This window comes from Macaca thibetana, chromosome 5 (genome assembly GCF_024542745.1).
Source record: "Macaca thibetana thibetana isolate TM-01 chromosome 5, ASM2454274v1, whole genome shotgun sequence".
Classification (NCBI taxonomy): Eukaryota; Metazoa; Chordata; class Mammalia; order Primates; family Cercopithecidae; genus Macaca; species Macaca thibetana.
The window spans coordinates 49654791-49673521 of NC_065582.1; the positions used below are offsets into that span (position 1 = coordinate 49654791).

General features: G+C 41.7%; 2 protein-coding genes across 8 annotated transcripts in view; both read left to right on the top strand.

Moving 5' to 3' along the window:
- The window catches only part of MAML3 (mastermind like transcriptional coactivator 3), a 436667-nt gene that overhangs the window by 260214 nt on the left and 157722 nt on the right, over positions 1–18731 (top strand). Inside the window, exon 2 of the mRNA XM_050790213.1 lies at positions 1182–2783. Within this exon, the coding sequence (XP_050646170.1) occupies positions 1182–2783 (1602 nt within the window). The remainder of the gene's footprint in view (positions 1–1181; positions 2784–18731) is intronic.
- Positions 1–18731, top strand: part of NDUFC1 (NADH:ubiquinone oxidoreductase subunit C1) — an 829703-nt gene that overhangs the window by 232623 nt on the left and 578349 nt on the right. The window lies entirely within an intron of this gene.

The window sequence follows — 18731 nt, forward strand, 5'->3', positions numbered from 1 at the left end:
CTGTCTTCTCTAGGCTGACGACCCCAAAACAATGTACCCAGTCCAGCTATGTGAGCCTGGGAAGATGAGCATTTTTCGGGGCTGTCAACCTAGAGAAGATATTTGAAGCTGTTGTAATCGAAGAAGTTGTCTAAGCAAGGACGCAGAGTGAGCAGCAGGAGAAAGAAAGCTTAAGACAAAACACTGAAGAATCCCATCCTTTAGGAGAAAGAAAGACTACATAAGAGATTGAGAAAGAGCTGGTGGAGAAAGGAGGAAATTGAGAAGAGTATGATGTTGTGGAAATCAATGGAAACGTGCTCTTAGAAAAGAGTGAGCCACTGTATCAAAAGGTGTTGAAAGGTGAGGTCACATAAGAACTTAAAGGAAGTTTGGGATTGCATTAAACATTAATTTTCAATTCTATGCTATTTAGTACATGTATTAAATTCCATATTCTTAGAAGTTTTTATTTTAGCATTTTTTAAAATGTTGATTTAATTTCTTGATGTTTTCATTTAAGTTGTGGCAAGAATTTAGGATAGGTATTAACGTATTTTTCAAGTATGTTACATTTTGGTCCAAGTCTCATGTCTAGCATTCATGGTGACTCACACCTGTAATCCCAGCACTTAGGAAGGCTGAGGCAGGCTGATCACTTGAGGCCAGGAGTACCAGACCAGCCTGGCCAACAGGGTGAAACCCCATCTCTACTAAAAATACAAAAATTAGCCAGGCATGGTGGCCTGTGCCTGTAATCCTAGCTACTGTTGAGGCTGAGGCAAGAGAATCATTTGAACCTGGGAGGTGAGGGTCTCAGTGAACCAAGATAACACCTCTGCACTCCAGCCTGGGCAACACAGCAAGACTCCGTCTCAAAAACAAAAAAGGAAAGAAAATAATAACAGATTGTTCTTCCTTGCTGAGAGGAGTATTGCCCTTATTAACTATCTCTTTTCTTTTGTTTCCCACCCTTCAATCTTTTGTTTGTTTTCTATCTCTTAGCCCTGTGAGCTCTGCTTTTAGATAAAACCTTTTCCCATACAATTTGAATTGCAGTGTTGCCTGATTTTGAAATTATAAGTATGACTTATTTCCTTTGTGTCGTAACCACTTAAAAGTTAGTTCATAGCAATGCACATCACAATCCTTAAAGAGTAAAATATGACTTTTAGTCATCCTCTTTCCTGTTTCTTTTCCAGCTACAAGAGACTGTGAAAAGGAAGTTGGAAGGAACTCGATCACCACTTAATGGAGACCAGCAGAATGGTGCTTGTGATGGGAATTTTTCTCCAACTAGCAAACGAATTCGAAAGGACCTTTCTGCGGGGATGGAAGCCATCAACAATTTGCCCAATAACATGCCACTGCCTTCAGCTTCTCCTCTTCACCAACTTGACCTGAAGCCTTCTTTGCCCTTGCAGAACAGTGGAACTCACACTCCTGGGCTTCTAGAAGATCTAAGTAAGAATGGTAGGCTCCCTGAGATTAAACTTCCTGTCAACGGTTGCAGTGACCTGGAGGATAGCTTCACCATCTTGCAGAGCAAAGACCTCAAACAAGAACCTCTCGATGACCCTACTTGCATAGACACATCAGAAACATCTCTTTCAAATCAGAACAAGCTGTTCTCAGACATTAATCTGAATGATCAGGAGTGGCAAGAATTAATAGATGAATTAGCCAACACGGTTCCTGAGGATGACATACAGGACCTGTTCAACGAAGATTTTGAAGAGAAGAAGGATCCAGAATTCTCGCAGCCAGCAACCGAGACCCCTCTCTCCCAGGAGAGTGCGAGCGTGAAGAGCGACCCCTCTCACTCTCCCTTCGCACATGTCTCCATGGGATCTCCCCAGGCGAGGCCTTCTTCTTCTGGTCCTCCCTTTTCTACTGTCTCCACGGCCACTAGTTTACCTTCTGTTGCCAGCACTCCTGCAGCTCCAAACCCTGCAAGCTCACCAGCAAACTGTGCTGTCCAGTCCCCTCAAACTCCAAACCAAGCCCACACTCCAGGCCAAGCTCCACCTCGGCCTGGAAATGGTTATCTCCTGAATCCAGCAGCAGTGACAGTGGCCGGTTCAGCATCAGGGCCTGTGGCTGTGCCCAGCTCTGACATGTCTCCAGCAGAACAGCTCAAACAGATGGCTGCACAGCAGCAACAAAGGGCCAAACTCATGCAACAGAAGCAGCAACAGCAGCAACAGCAGCAGCAGCAGCAGCAGCAACAGCAGCAGCAGCAGCAGCAACACTCAAATCAGACTTCAAATTGGTCTCCCTTAGGACCTCCCTCTAGTCCATATGGAGCAGCTTTTACTGCAGAAAAACCAAATAGCCCAATGATGTACCCCCAAGCCTTTAACAACCAAAACCCTATAGTGCCTCCAATGGCAAACAACCTGCAGAAGACAACAATGAATAACTACCTCCCTCAGAATCACATGAATATGATCAATCAGCAGCCAAATAACTTGGGTACAAACTCCTTAAGCAAACAGCACAATATTCTTACTTATGGCAACACTAAACCCCTGACCCATTTCAATGCAGACCTGAGTCAGAGGATGACACCACCAATGGCCAACCCCAACAAAAACCCCTTGATGCCATACATCCAGCAACAGCAACAGCAGCAGCAACAGCAACAGCAGCAGCAGCAGCAGCAGCAGCAGCAGCCACCACCTCCACAGCTCCAGGCCCCCAGGGCACACCTGAGCGAAGACCAGAAACGCATGCTTCTCATGAAGCAGAAAGGAGTGATGAATCAGCCCATGGCTTATGCTGCACTTCCATCCCACGGTCAGGTAAGTGTAAAAGTGAGACACTTCGAGTGGTGCATTTCAGACTGTGAATGTGTGATGCTCTACGAGCTTCCACTGTAGTTGGGTCTAATTGCCTGCAGAAAGCCTCTCTGTACATCCTCAGATAGTGGCCAGTTTTGGAGGGTTCTTTTTCAATTTCTCCTAAGAGATGGAAAAGGGTGGCATGATAAACTTTCTTATATTTCAATGTCTAGGAATCAAACTTCTTTTATTCCCAACTGCAGATAAGAATTACATAAAATTCTCACTCTGAGGGAGGGAGGCTGCAGAGGTCACACCACCAAACATGGCACTACCTCTGTAGCTTCTCTCCCAGCTCGCATGATCCTAGGCTCTGGGTGGTGGGAAGCGGGGGACATTCAGGGCTATCTATAACCGTTTTATAAGGCGCTGAGCAGCCTTCAGCTGTCTTACTGAATTATGAATAATGGGAAATTTGGCTTGTTGATGTTCAAATATAGGAGAGCTTTCTGGATTTTCAAAGCGAAGTGGAGAGTAGATTTTTGTAGGACCTCATAATGTTTAAACACTTGCTGCTAGACCAGCAACAGTTGGAAGCTGGTTTGATCTTCTTACTTGGGAGTGCAATGAAACCTCTCTGATTCATTCAGCTCTATTTCCGGAAAATGTGATGGTGAATATATCTTAGTGCTGTGTTAAAATAAAGTCTCCACTTTCTCACTGGCCTTCTTCATGGGAGGTTGGGCTCTCGGTGTGCATGGTAAAAAATGAGCAGCAACCAGTCGGGAAGTGAATAGTCACTGACAAGCATTTCACTCTCTTCATCCTGACCAGTGGCAAACAGCCACAGCTCCTTTAGTATAACATTTTTTCTACCCTGAAGGAGAGAGTGGGGAAATGCCCATTAGAGCGACTCCCCCTGCCCCACATGGATGAATTCAAGAGAGATCATCTTACTGCCAGTTGCTGTGCTGTGCCTCAATTCTTCCAGGATGCAGACACAGTCATTTTACTTGGAGAATTTGCAGAAAAGTCTTTGCTTTAGAGGCCCTCATGTCTAAACAGGTTCTAACTAGTGCTTGGATAGGTGTCCACAATTGAGTACTTTAGAAGCAGTGGGAAATAACGCAGGCAGATCTTGCCTCACTTGGTTATTTGCATCTTGTAGCTCCTGGAGTGCCCCACCCCACCCCTGAAACTCCAAGCTTGATGGAGCTGCAGGGCTGGAGGTGGTGCTGGCCTGCAGAGACAGGCCTGAGCTCTGTGGCTTCATTCTTGTCCTCAGCCTTACAACCCCCAAACCTCACAGTGGCTTGTTGTCTGCACATGCCAGCCAGCTCTAAAGATTCCATCTGGATAAATAAAAGTATAACTTGGTTTACATTGACTGCAATCAGTAGCTTGTAGAAAAATATCATTGAAATGTGAGCTTTTATGTATTATCTTAGTTTCATTAAGAATATATACCATTGGGGAAATACAGCATTTTATACACTTCCAGATTAAGTTCTGAAGTAGGCAGAAATACAGGCAGTATACATGGATGTTTGTGGTAGCCCAGGTGTGTCAGAAGGTTTATGAGATCACAAGCTGTCAGAATGGTCGGTCTGTTGTTAATACAAATTGTGCTTCTACATTCGCTGTTTTTACACTAGCTACAGTAGAGTATTTCCTTCAAGCCAGACCAAAGATGAATAATTAATCCCAGTTCACAGGCTCTGCAGACATGTGAGTGCAGTGATGCACCCACCCTCACCCCCACTAAATGTCTTTCGAAATGTGCCAACTTGGGACAAAGTTCCTGTCTTTGTGGGAATATGGATTTTAAGGGTACTTCTTTCAGGTCCTTATGCCTGACGAGCTGTGAGTCACTGAAGCTGGTAGCTGCAGAGGTCATGTTTTGAAAGAGCTCAGTCAGCTGAAGAAGCAAAGTGATGTTTTTCTGGATTAAATCTGTGTGCTCCTCCTCTCTTCTCTCGTCTCTCGAAGTATTTTCAGTGTGGACAGAATATTCCTTTGTGAGTCCTCATTAGAATAATCACTTCTTAACCTCATAAAAACTCATCAGGTAAAAGCGTGCTTTTTAATGAAATATTAACTCACCACTGTTTGAAACAAGCTTCAAAATACATGTATAAACATGTGAATATCTTTCTGCAAACATATCATTTATTTCACGTTTTTATCTGATTGTGAAGCAGTATTTACATAGTTCTCAGAATAGTTCATTACATTATATGTGGGTACATTCCACAAATATGAGCACGAATTGCAGGTGCGATATAAAATATAATTATACATAGGTTTAGTTCAGTTTCGTTTTCTGCTGTTGCTAGTGAAAACTCACTTTATTCTTTGTTGATCACAATGACCGTGATCAACATTTCGTTTTAATGAATGACTTGAGCAGCAAAGCCTTTTAGGCACATTTATTTCAAGAAAATTGTCTTCTACAGATGTTTACTTATTTGGAACATTTGTATAAAATTCCATCTCTCTCAGAAATGAATAGAAATGTGCTTACTTCCTGTATATTTCAAAAAAGAGGGAAACAAAAATAGAAACAAAAGATATTTCAAAATTTTGAATGTGTTTTATCTAGTAATTCCATTTTCTCAGAATTTACGTGTTGTTCTTCTTGGTCAGATGGTTGAAGAAAGTTTATGCTCATGGTGTTATTTATGATAGTGAAAAACTTGATCTAAAAATAAGTATTTTGGAAAAATAAATATGTACATGACATTCATGATATAAATAAATGACTAATCATATGGAAATGCCTTATAATATGAATAAAATAGACCGTAAAACAATTTATATGTTACAATCCAAATTGTGACTTTTAGTATGTGTAGAAAAATACTGAATAACTGAAATGTTATTTTAGGAATTCTAAATACTGAATTCCTAAAATGTTAGGAATGATATTTATTTCTGGCTGGAAAAATTATGAGTGATTATTGTTTTCCTCTTTATATTTAACTGAATTTTGTAAACTTTCTATCGTACATGTATGTTAATTCTATCCTCTGCGAAAATACTTTTTTAAGGAAGGGAAACTCCCTGTTTAAAAGAGTTTACCCTTCGTTAATTCTTTTTTTTTTTTTTATTCTTAGTTGAATTGATTTGCCACTTGGATTGAGGCAATATCATTATTTGCTATTCATTGATATATATTAGTTGTGAATCCCTGCTTTAGTGAGTAGTCCTAAAACCTGCCTCCCACACTCAGTCTCTTTTCCATTCTGTCTCCTCATCCCTTTACCATGTTCTCATTCCTAGAAAATTTTAGCTAAATTAGTGACAGTGAAAGTAGCAATAACATTTTTACCATTAAAAGTTTTTGAATCTTCTCAGAGATATGTTCTTATATTATTTCTGTATTCCCTTTGCTTTTTTTTAACTTTTTTTTTCTTTTTTTTTTGAGACAGAGTCTCGCTCTGTCACCCAGGCTGGAGTGCAGTGGTACATCTCAGCTCACTACAAGCTCCGCCTCCCAGGTTCACGCCATTCTCCTGCTTCAGCCTCCCAAGTAGCTGGGACTACAGGAACCCGCCATCACGCCCGGCTTTTTTTTTTTTTTTTTTTTTTTTTGTATTTTTAGTAGAGACAGGGTTTCACCGTGTTAGCCAGGATGATCTCGATCTCCTGACCTTGTGATCCACCCGCCTCAGCCTCCCAAAGTGCTGGGATTACAGGCGTGAGCCACTGCGCCCAGCCTACTTTTTTTTTTTTTTAAACGTTCTGGAACTTCTATTCATCATGGACTAAACTCCCAGATTGGCTCTAATTTTCTTCTTACCAGCTTCACTTTTTAAAAATTAATACATAATATTTATACATATTTATGGGGTACATGTGATATTTTGTTACAGGCATAGAATATGTAATGATCAAGTCAGGGTATTTAGGGCATCTATCACTGTATTTATTCTTTCTTTCTTTTTTTCTTTTTTTGAGACAGGGTCTCACTTTGTTGCCCAGACTGGAGTGTAGTGGCACTGTCATAGCTCACTGCAGCTTTGAATTCCTGGGTTCAAGCCATCCTCCCACCTCATACCCCAAGCAGCTGGGACCAGAGGCGGTGGTCACCCTAACTGGCTAATTTTTTTTTTTTTTTTTTTTAGTTTTCAGTAGAGACAAGGTCTCACTATGTTGCCCAGTCTAGTGTCCAACCCCTAAACTGAAGTGATCTTCCTGCCTTGGCTTCCCATAGTACTGGGATTACAGGTGTGAGCCACCGTGCCCGGCCTGAGGATTTATTATTTCTATGTGATGGGAACATTTCAAGTTCTCACTTCTAGCTATTTGAAATATACACTACATGTTCTCCAATTTTTAAAATATGTGTTTTGTTATGAAATAGAACTTAACTTTGGTCACATCTGGTTTTTTTCCTTCCTAATCCTGTTATTTCTCAAGGGCCAGGATCTCTCTCTCTCCTCTCTTACACACACACTTTAGCTGATTTTTGCATAGTGCCTAGCACTGTGTCTTAAACATAAAGATGTTCAATAAATCATTTGATGGTGATTATCAAAGTTTGGGTCAAAAATATGATTACAGTTGATTATCAGCTCCAATGGAGAAAGCATTAGCTCACATAACGCAGAGCTGCTTTTGAGATCAAATAGAAGAGCTGAAAAGGCAAGTCTAGAAAGAATCCTTTGATAGGAGGTGATTATCTTGAACCAGCAGAACAACAGTGAGATTGCTAGGAAGGCAACCACAATCCCTGTGTCTGACAAACAAAAAACAATGGAGCAACTATGAAAGAAGTAAACCAAAAGCAGAGACCACTTGCTGGTCAAGGACGCTCACAGGCCAGCCCAGAGCCCAAGAACAATTCCTGTGGGGAAGAGCAGAAAGGGAATCATGTCCAAAATGTGATGTTCATTTTTCATACTTGCAATCTTAGGACTAGATACATCATAGGTGACTCTGCTACTTTATTCTTTACACGTGTGTCTTCTACATGTGGCTGTGTGCATCATAATGAGTACACATGCTCATATTTTACAGAATGTTTTTCCCTTTCAATTTTATTTTCCCAGAATTTGTGGAGTGCCCTGTGTGGTATATTATTATAAGCTTTTTTGTCATAAAATCTCCAGAGAAAGAACAGAGCTGCAATATTCACAGCTATCATGGAAATCTCTTGGAAGATACATTTTCCTTAAAGAATCTGGAACCCCTTTGTTCAGTTTCCTTTATATATATATAGTTTACCTTATCCAAGTAATACACATGCATAGTTCAGAAAGTCAAATACTGCTAGGGGGCTTTTGATGAGAAACAGTAGTCCCGTTTCACCCACACCATTCTTAATTTCTGCTTGCCAAAGACAGCCACTTCCATGCAGTAAGTTGTCTTCTCATTTATCTCCATAAATTGCATTTCTGAAGTTTTCAATTACTCAATTCTACAGAAGATGGGGGGTTCAGCTACTTACACTACCTCCTCACAAACACACACAACCCCCCCCACACACACAGTTTCTCTTTTCCTCTTTCCCGTCCTCTCAGTGTAACTAGCTATATTACAAAACATGATTTTAAAAAGTAGTCCATGTTTACATGACTGATTTTTGCATAGTGCCTGACAGTTTAGCCATGTAGTATGCTATGATTTTGTTTCCTTACTTGTATAACTTTTTGTTTTCCTTGGAATTTATGATTGCCCTTTTGGGCGGGGTGGGGGGCATGTATTGTCTCTGTACCTACTTTCGATCCATCCTTAAACTTTTCTGACCCTGTAAAACATTCAATATGATCAAGCACGTCAGATAATGTAGTTTTTCTTATATTTTCTTTTCTTTTCCCTCTCTCCCTCCCTCCATCTTTCCTTCTCTCCTGAAGTTCTCTGCCCTCTTGGTTCTGTCCACTTCTGTCCTGCAGTTTTCTTGGTCTGCTGCTTAACGGAAGTCTTGCAGTCACCCTTCACCATCATTGTTGGAACGTTTCACCACCATTCTGTGTTGCGTCATCTGTTTTCTTGATCCCACCTCTTTCTTGAATTATTCCCTCAAATTGGTGGAAGTCCTTATAGTTTCTTACAAAAGGCTCAATGGGAGATTGTTTCTATGGAAGCGATTTTTGAGACTGTCTGTATCCTTACATCTGATTGAGTTCACCTGATGTAGAATTATAGGGTGTTTGTTTATTTGTTTGTTTGTGTTTTTAAGATGGAGTCTCGCTCCATTGCCCAGGCTGGAGTGCAGTGGCTCGATCTTGGCTCACTACCACCTCTGCCTCCTAGTTCCAAGTGATTCTTCTGCCTCAGGCTCCTGAGTAGCTGGGATTACAGGCACATGCCATCACACCCAGCTAATTTTTGTATTTTTAGTAGAGACAATGTTTCACCATATTGGCTAGGATGGTCCGAAAGTCCTGACCTCAGGTGATCCACCCGCCTCGGCCTCCCAAAGTGCTGGGATTACAGGCGTGAGCCACTGTGCCCAGCCTATAGAGTTATAGTTTAGAAAACACATTTAATTAGAATTTTAAAGGCATTTCTTCATGGTCCTCTGACTTTCCTACTATTAAGTTCAGGGCCATTTGGATTCCCCACCGTATGTGTGTAACCTGTTTTTTCACTCTGATAACTTTTCTAATATTCTTTACCCTGAAATTTCATGATGACACACCTTAGTGTAGCTCTTTTTCATTCACTGTATCTAGTACTATGCGTGTTTTTTTTAATCTGGAATTGTGTGTCCTTAAGATCTTGGATATATCTTAGTTTATTTCTTTGGTAATTTCTCTCTTCTTTTTTCTCCTTTTTTAACTTTCTGGAACTTCTGTTTGTTATGTATTAAACCTTCTGGATTGTCTCTGATTTTCATGTCTTTCCTATTTTTCATGTCTTTGTCCTTTTGCTCTATGCTCTGACATTTCCTTAACTTCATCTTCCAACCCAATTATTAAATATTTCATTTTGTTTATCACATTTTTAATTTCCATAGGCTCTTTCTTTTCTCTAATTTATCCTTTTCAATCCAAGGCTATTAATTATCATTTTAAAATGAAGCTTTCCAGGCCAGGAGCAGTGGCTCACACCTGTAATCCCAGCACTTTGGGAGACTGAGGCGTGCTGATCACTTGAGTTGAGACCATCCTGGCCAACATGGTGAAACCCCGTCTCTACTAAAAATACAAAAATTAGCCGAGTGTGGTGATCCAGGCCTGTAGTTCACAGGCAGTAGCTACTCAGGAGGCTGAGGCAGGAGAATCGCTTGAACCCAGGAGTTAGAGGTTGCAGTGAGCCGAGATCGCACCACTGCACTGCAGTCTGGGCAACAGAGTGAGACTCCGTTTCAATAAACAAACAAACAAACAAATAAATAAATAAATGAAATTAAGCTTTCCTGTGCTTCCTGCTTTGTCTCTGTTTATCCTAAGCATATTTTTTGATATGCTTGTTTTTCTTTCTTTCATAAAAGAAGCTTTTCTCAAATATCTGTTTAAGAGAGAGGCACAATAAAGCTAGTTAGTTGCTCTGTGTGCTTAGATGGGGCTTGTCAATTGCGGTGCTTTGTTACAGGGTGACTCGCCTAGAACCTGCCCATTTCACTGGGTCAGTCAATGTTTGTAGATTGTTTTCCCTTAAGCTAGACAGAAAAGACTTCCATCTCGTGGCTGAGGGTTGTAAACTTGGATGCTGGCTTTCTGGAGCTGAATAAGAGTAGGGAGGTAAGAAGTGGTGGTGATGTTGAGGGGCGTCCTACTAACTTCTATGTAGACTTTCACTTTATCTCCCTGTTTTCATATGGCTCCTCAACCTGCTGTGGGTAGGCCTGGGGTCCAGGATTCCAGAGTCCCGTGGTTTCATCTCTGCAGAGTAATCCACCCTCCTTCTTCTTGTCTGGGGGAGGGTATCTGGTCCACTTCTTAATTATACAGGATTGCAGCCAGTTTTCCTTTTTGCATTCCCATTTACCCTGGCGTTCAGAGGTGCCTCTGATTCCTAAGTCTTCACAGCGTTGTTTAGCTTGAATCATCTTGCTTGATTTTTGGCTTCTTCTACTGCAGGATTAGATTCAGCTTTCTCTAAGCTGCTAAGTCGTTTACCACTCAGCCAGCTGATTTTCATCTTCCAAAATTTTGTTGACACCCCTCAATTCCTATTGCCATCTCCCATCTTCTTTGTTCTTAAATGTTTATGTCATTTTTATTCCTGTATTGTGATTGTACTGGAGCATCGGAGGAAGCCAAGATTAACGTGGGTGTTCATTCTACCAGAGGCTCCTTCAGTGACTTTCAACACCTTTCTGTTGAATATCAAATATTGTCCAATATTGAAATTTATAATTTTACAGCAGAATTCACATTATTATTTCTAACACTTTTGGCTTCAATGGAGTGGGTTTCAAAAAACCAAAAGTGCTCTCTTAACACAAAATTTACATATATCAAATACACGTATTGAAAAAGACAACAATGTCAACATGATCATCATGCTATTTTGGAAGAAGATTTTGTGATTATAACTATTGAGTAGTTTTCAGAATCTTGAAATACCGACTTACTTCAAGGACTATAAAAACAGTTCAGGTTCATGAGTCTGACTAAGACAGTAGTACCTAGCCACTCAGGTGCAAGGTGGAATATGGACAGAACACTCCTCACTGACTGAATCCAGGCCTTCCCAGCTGAGGGGAAACCAGCAAGCAGAAGGGCCCCCAAATCCGGATCTTAAATGCAGTGCCCCTGCTTATGGGTAAAATACCTCATTTCCATGTACATCCTGTCTTATTTTGAAAATTGATATTCTGTCAGAGTTTTAGAAATATGAGACTAAGAGAAAGCAGCAGAAAAGGAAACATTTTAGGAAAGGAATGGGCTTTCTGGAAGAAAGAGGTTTTTTCTTTTATGTTTTTGTTTTTGTTTTTGTTTTAATTTTGAGATGGAGTCTCACTCTGTTGCCCAGGCTGGGGTGCAGTGGCACGATCTGGGCTCACTGCAACCTCCGCCTTCTGGGTTCAAGCAATTTTCCTGCCTCAACCTCCTGAGAATCTGGGACTACAGGCACACACCGCCACGCCCAGCCAGTTTTTTGTATTTTAGTAGAGATGGGGTTTCACTGTGTTGCCCAGGCTGGTCGCGAACTCCTTAGCTCAGGCAATCCGCCTGCCTCGGCCTCCCAAAGTACTGGGCTTATAGGCGTGAGCCACTGCACCCAGCCCGAAAGAGGTTTTAATTGCACTCCTATGAAAATATTCCTTAAAGGTTTTAGGGAACGAGAATATTCTTGTTTACTGAGAGAGCTGATAACCCATCAAACAGTGGTTCTGAAACATTTATGGGCCTAAGAATCTCCTGAGGAAAGCATTCAAGATGGAGGTAATCAGATTCCACTGCCAAAGGCCCAGAATCTGTACATCTGGGATGAGGCCTGGGGATGTGCATTTTAATGAACATCTCCCCCGCCCACATCTCCCAACCACTATCACCACCACGACCATTTTCTCCCAACCACTATCACCAACACGACCATTTTCTTTCTCTTTTTTACTTTTTTTTGAGTCAGAGCCTCACTTTGTCACCCAGGCTGGCATACAGTGGCAAAACCTTGGCTCACTGCAACCTCTGCCTCCTGGGCTCAAGCGATTCTTGAGCCTCATCCTCCTGAGTAGCTGAGATTAAAGGCATACACCATCATGCCCAACTAATTTTTGTATTTTTAGTAGACAAGGGGTTTCACCATGTTGGCCAGGCTGGTCTCGAACTTCTGACCTCAAGTGACCCACCTGCCTCAGCCTCCCAGAGTGCTGGGACTACAGGCGTGAGCCACTGCACCTGGCCACCACTACCATTTTCTAATGGAGAAATAGTACGTAAGATAACACTGAGGGCTGGGCTCAGTGGCTCACGCCTGTAATCCCAGCACTTTGGGAGGCTGAGGCAGGCAGATTACCAGGTCAGGAGATCAAGACCATCCTGGGTAACATGGTGAAACCCCGTCTCTATTAAAAATACAAAAAATTAGCTGGGCATGGTGGCACATGCCTGTAGTCCCAACTACTTGGGAGGCTGAAGCAGGAGAATCGCTTGAACCCAGGAGGTGGAGGTTGCGGTGAGCCAAGATCGCACCACTGCATTCCAGCCTGGCGACAGAGCGAGAATACGTCTTAAAAAAAAAAAAAAAAAGGTAACACTGCAGTTCAAGCAGCCTGTGTTTATTTCATTGCTAAATATTTGTATATGTTTAAATATGGCAGTTATAGTCCCGTTGATTCTCTTAGTAGAACAAAGTGGTCCATCTTCCAGCACTCCCTCCCCCCCACTCCCAATGTGGTGAAGAGTGGGATTTTTCTTCATCTCTCCAAGAGAGGGTTTGTTATTCATTTTTCTGTCTCAGGATTTAAGGGCACAGTCTTATAGTGCCAGGCTGCTTTCCTTAAGATCTACAGAAAGACAGACTGCAAAGGAATGGATACTACACAATTAAAGGCAACACAAGGCTTATGTAGGGCCTCTTTTGAGCTGTTCTCCTCGGAGCAAGACTGCTCTCAGGCACATGGGTCGGCCACAACCCTGTGTTCCGTGTTCTGATGCTCGGTTGCATCGAGGATGGCAGACAGGCAACTTTCCCAGGTGCTCCTGAGCTTCGGGGAGGCATTTCCTCAGCCAGATGCCCAACTTCATTCCATTTCCAGACTCCTAGATTCCCTTCCTTTAAAGGTGCATTCTGCTACACCCTAGGCCCTTGCCCAGTGCACTCACAGGTAAGAGAGTAGGCCCAGCTTTATTTTTTCCCGACAGGATCCTGCTAGACTAAAGGTTCGACACAGGTGTAGAAAATTGTAAAATGGCCAATCATATCCTCCCTGTGTATATTCACTCCTAAAAGTCGTGATGTTATGGACCAAAGCAAGATACCAAAACAGCATAATCTAGACTGTCCAGTAATGTGCAGTCTGGTCAGGGAGATAAGGGTGATACAAGGGAGCAAGTAGTCAGTGCTATCTTACTAAATTCTACATTCAGGATTCGGGGCAGAGAAAACAGCAAGGGTCAGTGCAGCCTGGAGAAGACAAGAGCAGCCTCCAAAGGGCAACTGAGCTTCAAGATAGACCAAGAAAGTAGGAGTTGGAGGGATAGAGGTTGAGTAGAAAGGCATTCTGCTAGCGGCAAAGCGTTATTCCTTCCGTGGCCAACTTGGATTATAGCCAGGCTGGAGGGAAGCGTTCGGGTGGGGAATAGCAAGGTGAAATTTGAATGGGAGAACACTTAGAGGACTTTCTACTATTTCAAGTGTGAGACAGTAAGAATGTCTATCTGGACACAGCAGTTAAAATTTAAGGAACAATGGCCACAGTGGCATTTAGAGGGAAGAAGTAACAGAACTTGGTGCTTGAATAAATGACAAGATAAAAGGGAAATGAATCAAATATTTATGATCATAAGGTTAAAATATTGGGATGGTATAATAGTTCCTGAAAGATGATGATCACATATATATGTGTAAATAATCAAATCTCATTTACAGTATATTTAAAAGCAATTTAAACACCTGTAATTTACTTTGCTATTATTATTATTATTTTTTTTTTGAGACGGAGTCTTGCTCACCTGAGTGCAGTGGTGCGATCTCGGCTCACTGCAAGCTCTGCCTCCCAGGTTCACACCGTTCTCCTGCCTCAGCCTCCTGAGTAGCTGGGACTACAGGCGCCCACCACCACACCTGGCTAATTTTTGGTATTTTTAGTAGAGACAGGGTTTCACCGTGTTAGCCAGGATAGTCTCAATCTCCTGACCTCGTGATCCGCCCGCCTTGGCCTCCCAAAGTGCTGGGATTACAGGCGTGAGCCACCGTGCCCGGCCTTACTTTGCTATTATTTACCTTATACTTCTGTTTTATATTTCCAGTTTTCTGAGGTACTACTTGTCCCACAATCTGCAAAAGGTGTGAAGCAAGCTCATGGCTATTTTTTCTTTTTTTTGAGACGAAGTCTCGCCTTGTCGCCCAGGCTGGAGTGCAGTGGTGCGATCTCAGCTCACTGCAAACTTCGCCTCCCGGGTTCCCGCCATTCTCCTGCCTCAGCCTCCCGAGTAGCTGGGACTACAGGTGCCCACCACCACGCCCGGCTAATTTTTTGTGTTTTTAGTAGAGACAGGGTTTCACCGAGTTAGCCAGGATGGTCTCGATCTCCTGACCTTATGATCCGCCCACCTCGGCCTCCCAAAGCTCATGGCTATTTTTTTAAAAATTTGTGCAACATTGAGCCACAAATACCTTCTCTGTGTTTTATAGTTGGGCTTTTTGTTTTTACAGGTGTTTATTTTTTAGTAAATTCATATCACTATGAAAGTGGTTGTTTTTATTAGAGTAATAACAGACTATCATATGTTCCTTTTGCTTAATATTTTTATTATAAAGATTTACATCGTCATATCTTAGCAATTATTTGAAGAGAGCCCTTTCTAAAGATAGTCTTATGGAGCATGCTTTAAAGAGTTCCAAGCTTTAAAGTATATTATGTCATCGTTCATTAACTATTCATACAACTCTGGGCTCTTCTAGAGGTTATAATACTCTTTGGGGAAAAAAACAAAAACAAAAATGCTGCTTTCCTATACAAAGATATTCTATTATATTTTGGTTCCTGGGCAAGATTCTCTAGAATTCGTCCTCTTTATGACAACAAATGGTTTGCAGCGGATCTAGTACGTAGAGAATCAAAATATCTTTCATGTTGGTTAGATTTCCAATACATTGTCATGATTAGTTAATATGATACATGAGATTATGCAATTTACCTACACATTTTATTTAGCAAGTAGTGAATAGTGACCCCAAATTGTATCCAAACTAATAACTCCCATTTATTAATATGATTTCCTAGAGTAGGTTTTATAAGCATATCTGCATTCTCTAATTGCTCTTCTTAGATCTGAGATGTTTGGGAATTTATTTGGCCTGCTTTTCTGCCCTGGGCTCTGGCCAATTCATACAAAGGATGTTTTAATGGTCTTGCTAGGCTAGGAGCACTTTCAGTGCCATGTGGATGTTAGGGGTGCAAGTAAAAGATTGCCTCGGATGTAGAGTGCGGTCCACTTCAGGCAGTGCCTCTGAGCCGATGAACTGCTGCCCTAGCCCACAGGCACCCCTAGTGTGACAGCAACCCCTTGTGTACCCTCTGCTGGACACTGTTGTGCCAGGCACAACCGCACAGCCATCGGTGGCAGCCTGGGTCCACTTGATCATTCCCTAAAAGCCACTATGCGTGAGAGCTAGCTTTTAGATCAGTGCAATAAGAATGAATTACATGTGCCACAGAGTGCCAAAGTGTGCTCTTGCTGGGGCCAGTCAGAGCCTGTACTGCAAAGCCTGCGAGTAGAAGGGTGATTGAAGGCCCTGGAACATGAGGCAATTCACATCTGAGTGTATTGCAGCCTTCGTGGTAGATAGTGCTAGTTTCAGTATCGCCCATTAGTAAGAGTTTCATTAGTGTGGCAGAAAAAGCCCAGAGACAAGACTTGGAAACACACTTGCCCCTTGCCTCCGTCTCAAAGCAGTGACAGGTTTAAAGGTTCCAAACTCTAGAGCAGCACTGTCCAATCAAAATAGAATGCAAGCCACCAGTGCAAACCATGTGATTTTTAAATTTCTGTTGGCCATGTTACAAAAGGTAAAAAGCAGCTGGTGACATTCATCTTAATATATTTTTATTTAACCCAATGTATTTAAAATATGATTATGTTAACATGTAATCAATATGAAGATTACTAATGGTATATTTTACATACATTTTCTTTTTCATACCAAGTGTTTGAAATCTGATGTGCCTGTTATGCTTACAACACAGCCCAATTTGGACCAGCCACATTTCAAGTGCTCAACAGCCACATGTGGCTAGTGGCTACTGTGTTGAACAACGCAAGTTAGAATAACAAAAATCAGCTCTGTGATCAGAAAAGTAATAAGCAAGACCAGAGGTGATTTTTTTTTTTTTTTCTGTTTGTGAGCCTCTTACTCTTTACATTGCCTTTTAAAAACCATGTAATCCTACACTAGATGGAATGAGTGAGTGCTTCCCAGTGCCCTCCACCTGGCCAGGGAGCCCTCTGCTCTGGATAAGCCAACCCAGCCAGCTTTGTGCCCATGCTGTTAGAATTCACCTGATCTGTGTGGCTCACCGCCTTCAGAGATTTCCATGGCCATTTGTGTGTAGTGCAGCTGCTTATTGGGAAAGGAATGCCCTTATTCATGACACCCTATAGTCAACATATAACATTTGTGAGCAGCCCTGGGGCCATATAAACATCCTGTGGTGAGGTCAGGAGCACCTGACCCCCTATTAACATGTCAATGAGAGTGGCTGGTGCGCTGGGCTTGTTTTCTAGGGTTTTGATGAGCCTCATTAATTATGTTGAGAAAGAAAGGTGTGCAGCTGGAGAAGAACCCACTTAGCTCCACATGAACATGAATAATTGGACAGTTGGCAGAGTGTTAAATTGGCGGTCTAGTGAGAGAAACTGGTGAATAAACACGATTCCCCAAAACACTGCTAAGCAGTCACAGTTCTCTCCGTTTTTGCAGGAGAGAACTGCCACCACTTCCACCTTCTCCTGACTTGAGAACTGCCTAGGTATGACATTAGGTAGGATCATTTAAGGAGCTGCCTTGGTAGGGAGGTGGCAAAGTGTAGAGGTCAGGAGTCAGCTCTGAGACCAGAACAGATCTTCAGATCCTGATTTTACCACTTCAGTACTTGCAGGACCCTGGGTGGGTTATATAACCTCTTTGTACTTTAGGTTTTCATCTAGAAGATGGGGATGATCAGCTGGGCATGATGGCTCATGCCTGTAATCCCAGCACTTTGGGTGGCCAAGGCAGGCAGATCATGAGGTCAGCAGATCGAGACCATCCTGGCTAACATGGTGAAACCCTGTCTCTACTAGAAATACAAAAAACTAGCCAGGCGTGGTGGCAGGCGCCTGTAATCCCAGCTACTCGGGAGGCTGAGGCAGGAGAATGGCGTGAACCCAGGAGGCAGAGGTTGCAATGAGCTAAGATCGCGCCACTGCACTCCAGCTTGGGTGACAGCGAGACTCCGTCTCAAAAAAAAAAAAAGGAAAGAAAGATAGGGGATGATAATCAATAGAGTTATTAGGATGATTCTGTGTATTAATTTATGTTAAGCATTTAAAATAGTATCAGACCAATAGGATGTACTGTATGTGTTTTTGTAAATTAAAAACATTAATCATATCATGTGATTTGTACTTTTTTAATCCTCTAGGAGAGTGTAAGTTTCTTCAGTTTTCCTTTAAGCCAGTTTCATTCATTCATTCATTCAACATATTTTATGTGCCTGTGGTGTCTAGGCATTGAGCATACAAAGATAGAAAGATTTTGGAAGAAACATATTATCATATATATGTGAAAACTTTATAGACAAGGACTGGAAACAAAATGGTAAAAGTGTATTACTATTCTCTTTTAAAAGGCAACTGTTAGCAAGTTTCACTAGTGATTTTTAAAAAACCCATCTTGGCTCTGACAAGATTGTTCCTCCTGCATTTACCTCTATTTAAAATAAAAACCACTTATTTGTCATATTTTAAACTACAATATTAAAATGCCATCTTTTTTGTTTATGTTAAATGACTTTAAATGAGGAAAACATCTCAAGACATAATCTAACCACTCCCCACCCCTAACCCTAGAGGCCTGTTAGACTCTTTGAGGCCTTACAGTGCCCTCATTGTTTCTGGTACCTCAGTAGATGAGAAAAATCATTTCTCTTTGTTAAAATCAGAAGCTAAAAAAGAAGGTGGGATTTAATTGGCCTGAACATTTTATGACATCTAATTCATTTACATATTAAACGCAGGTAAACACATATTCCAAAATAATGAAAAGACCTTTTAATAAAACTTTTAAAACCTAATCCAAAATAAAGAAAAGCTCTATTGGAAAAATTACCATATTAGTTATCTATTGCTGTGTAACCACTTATAC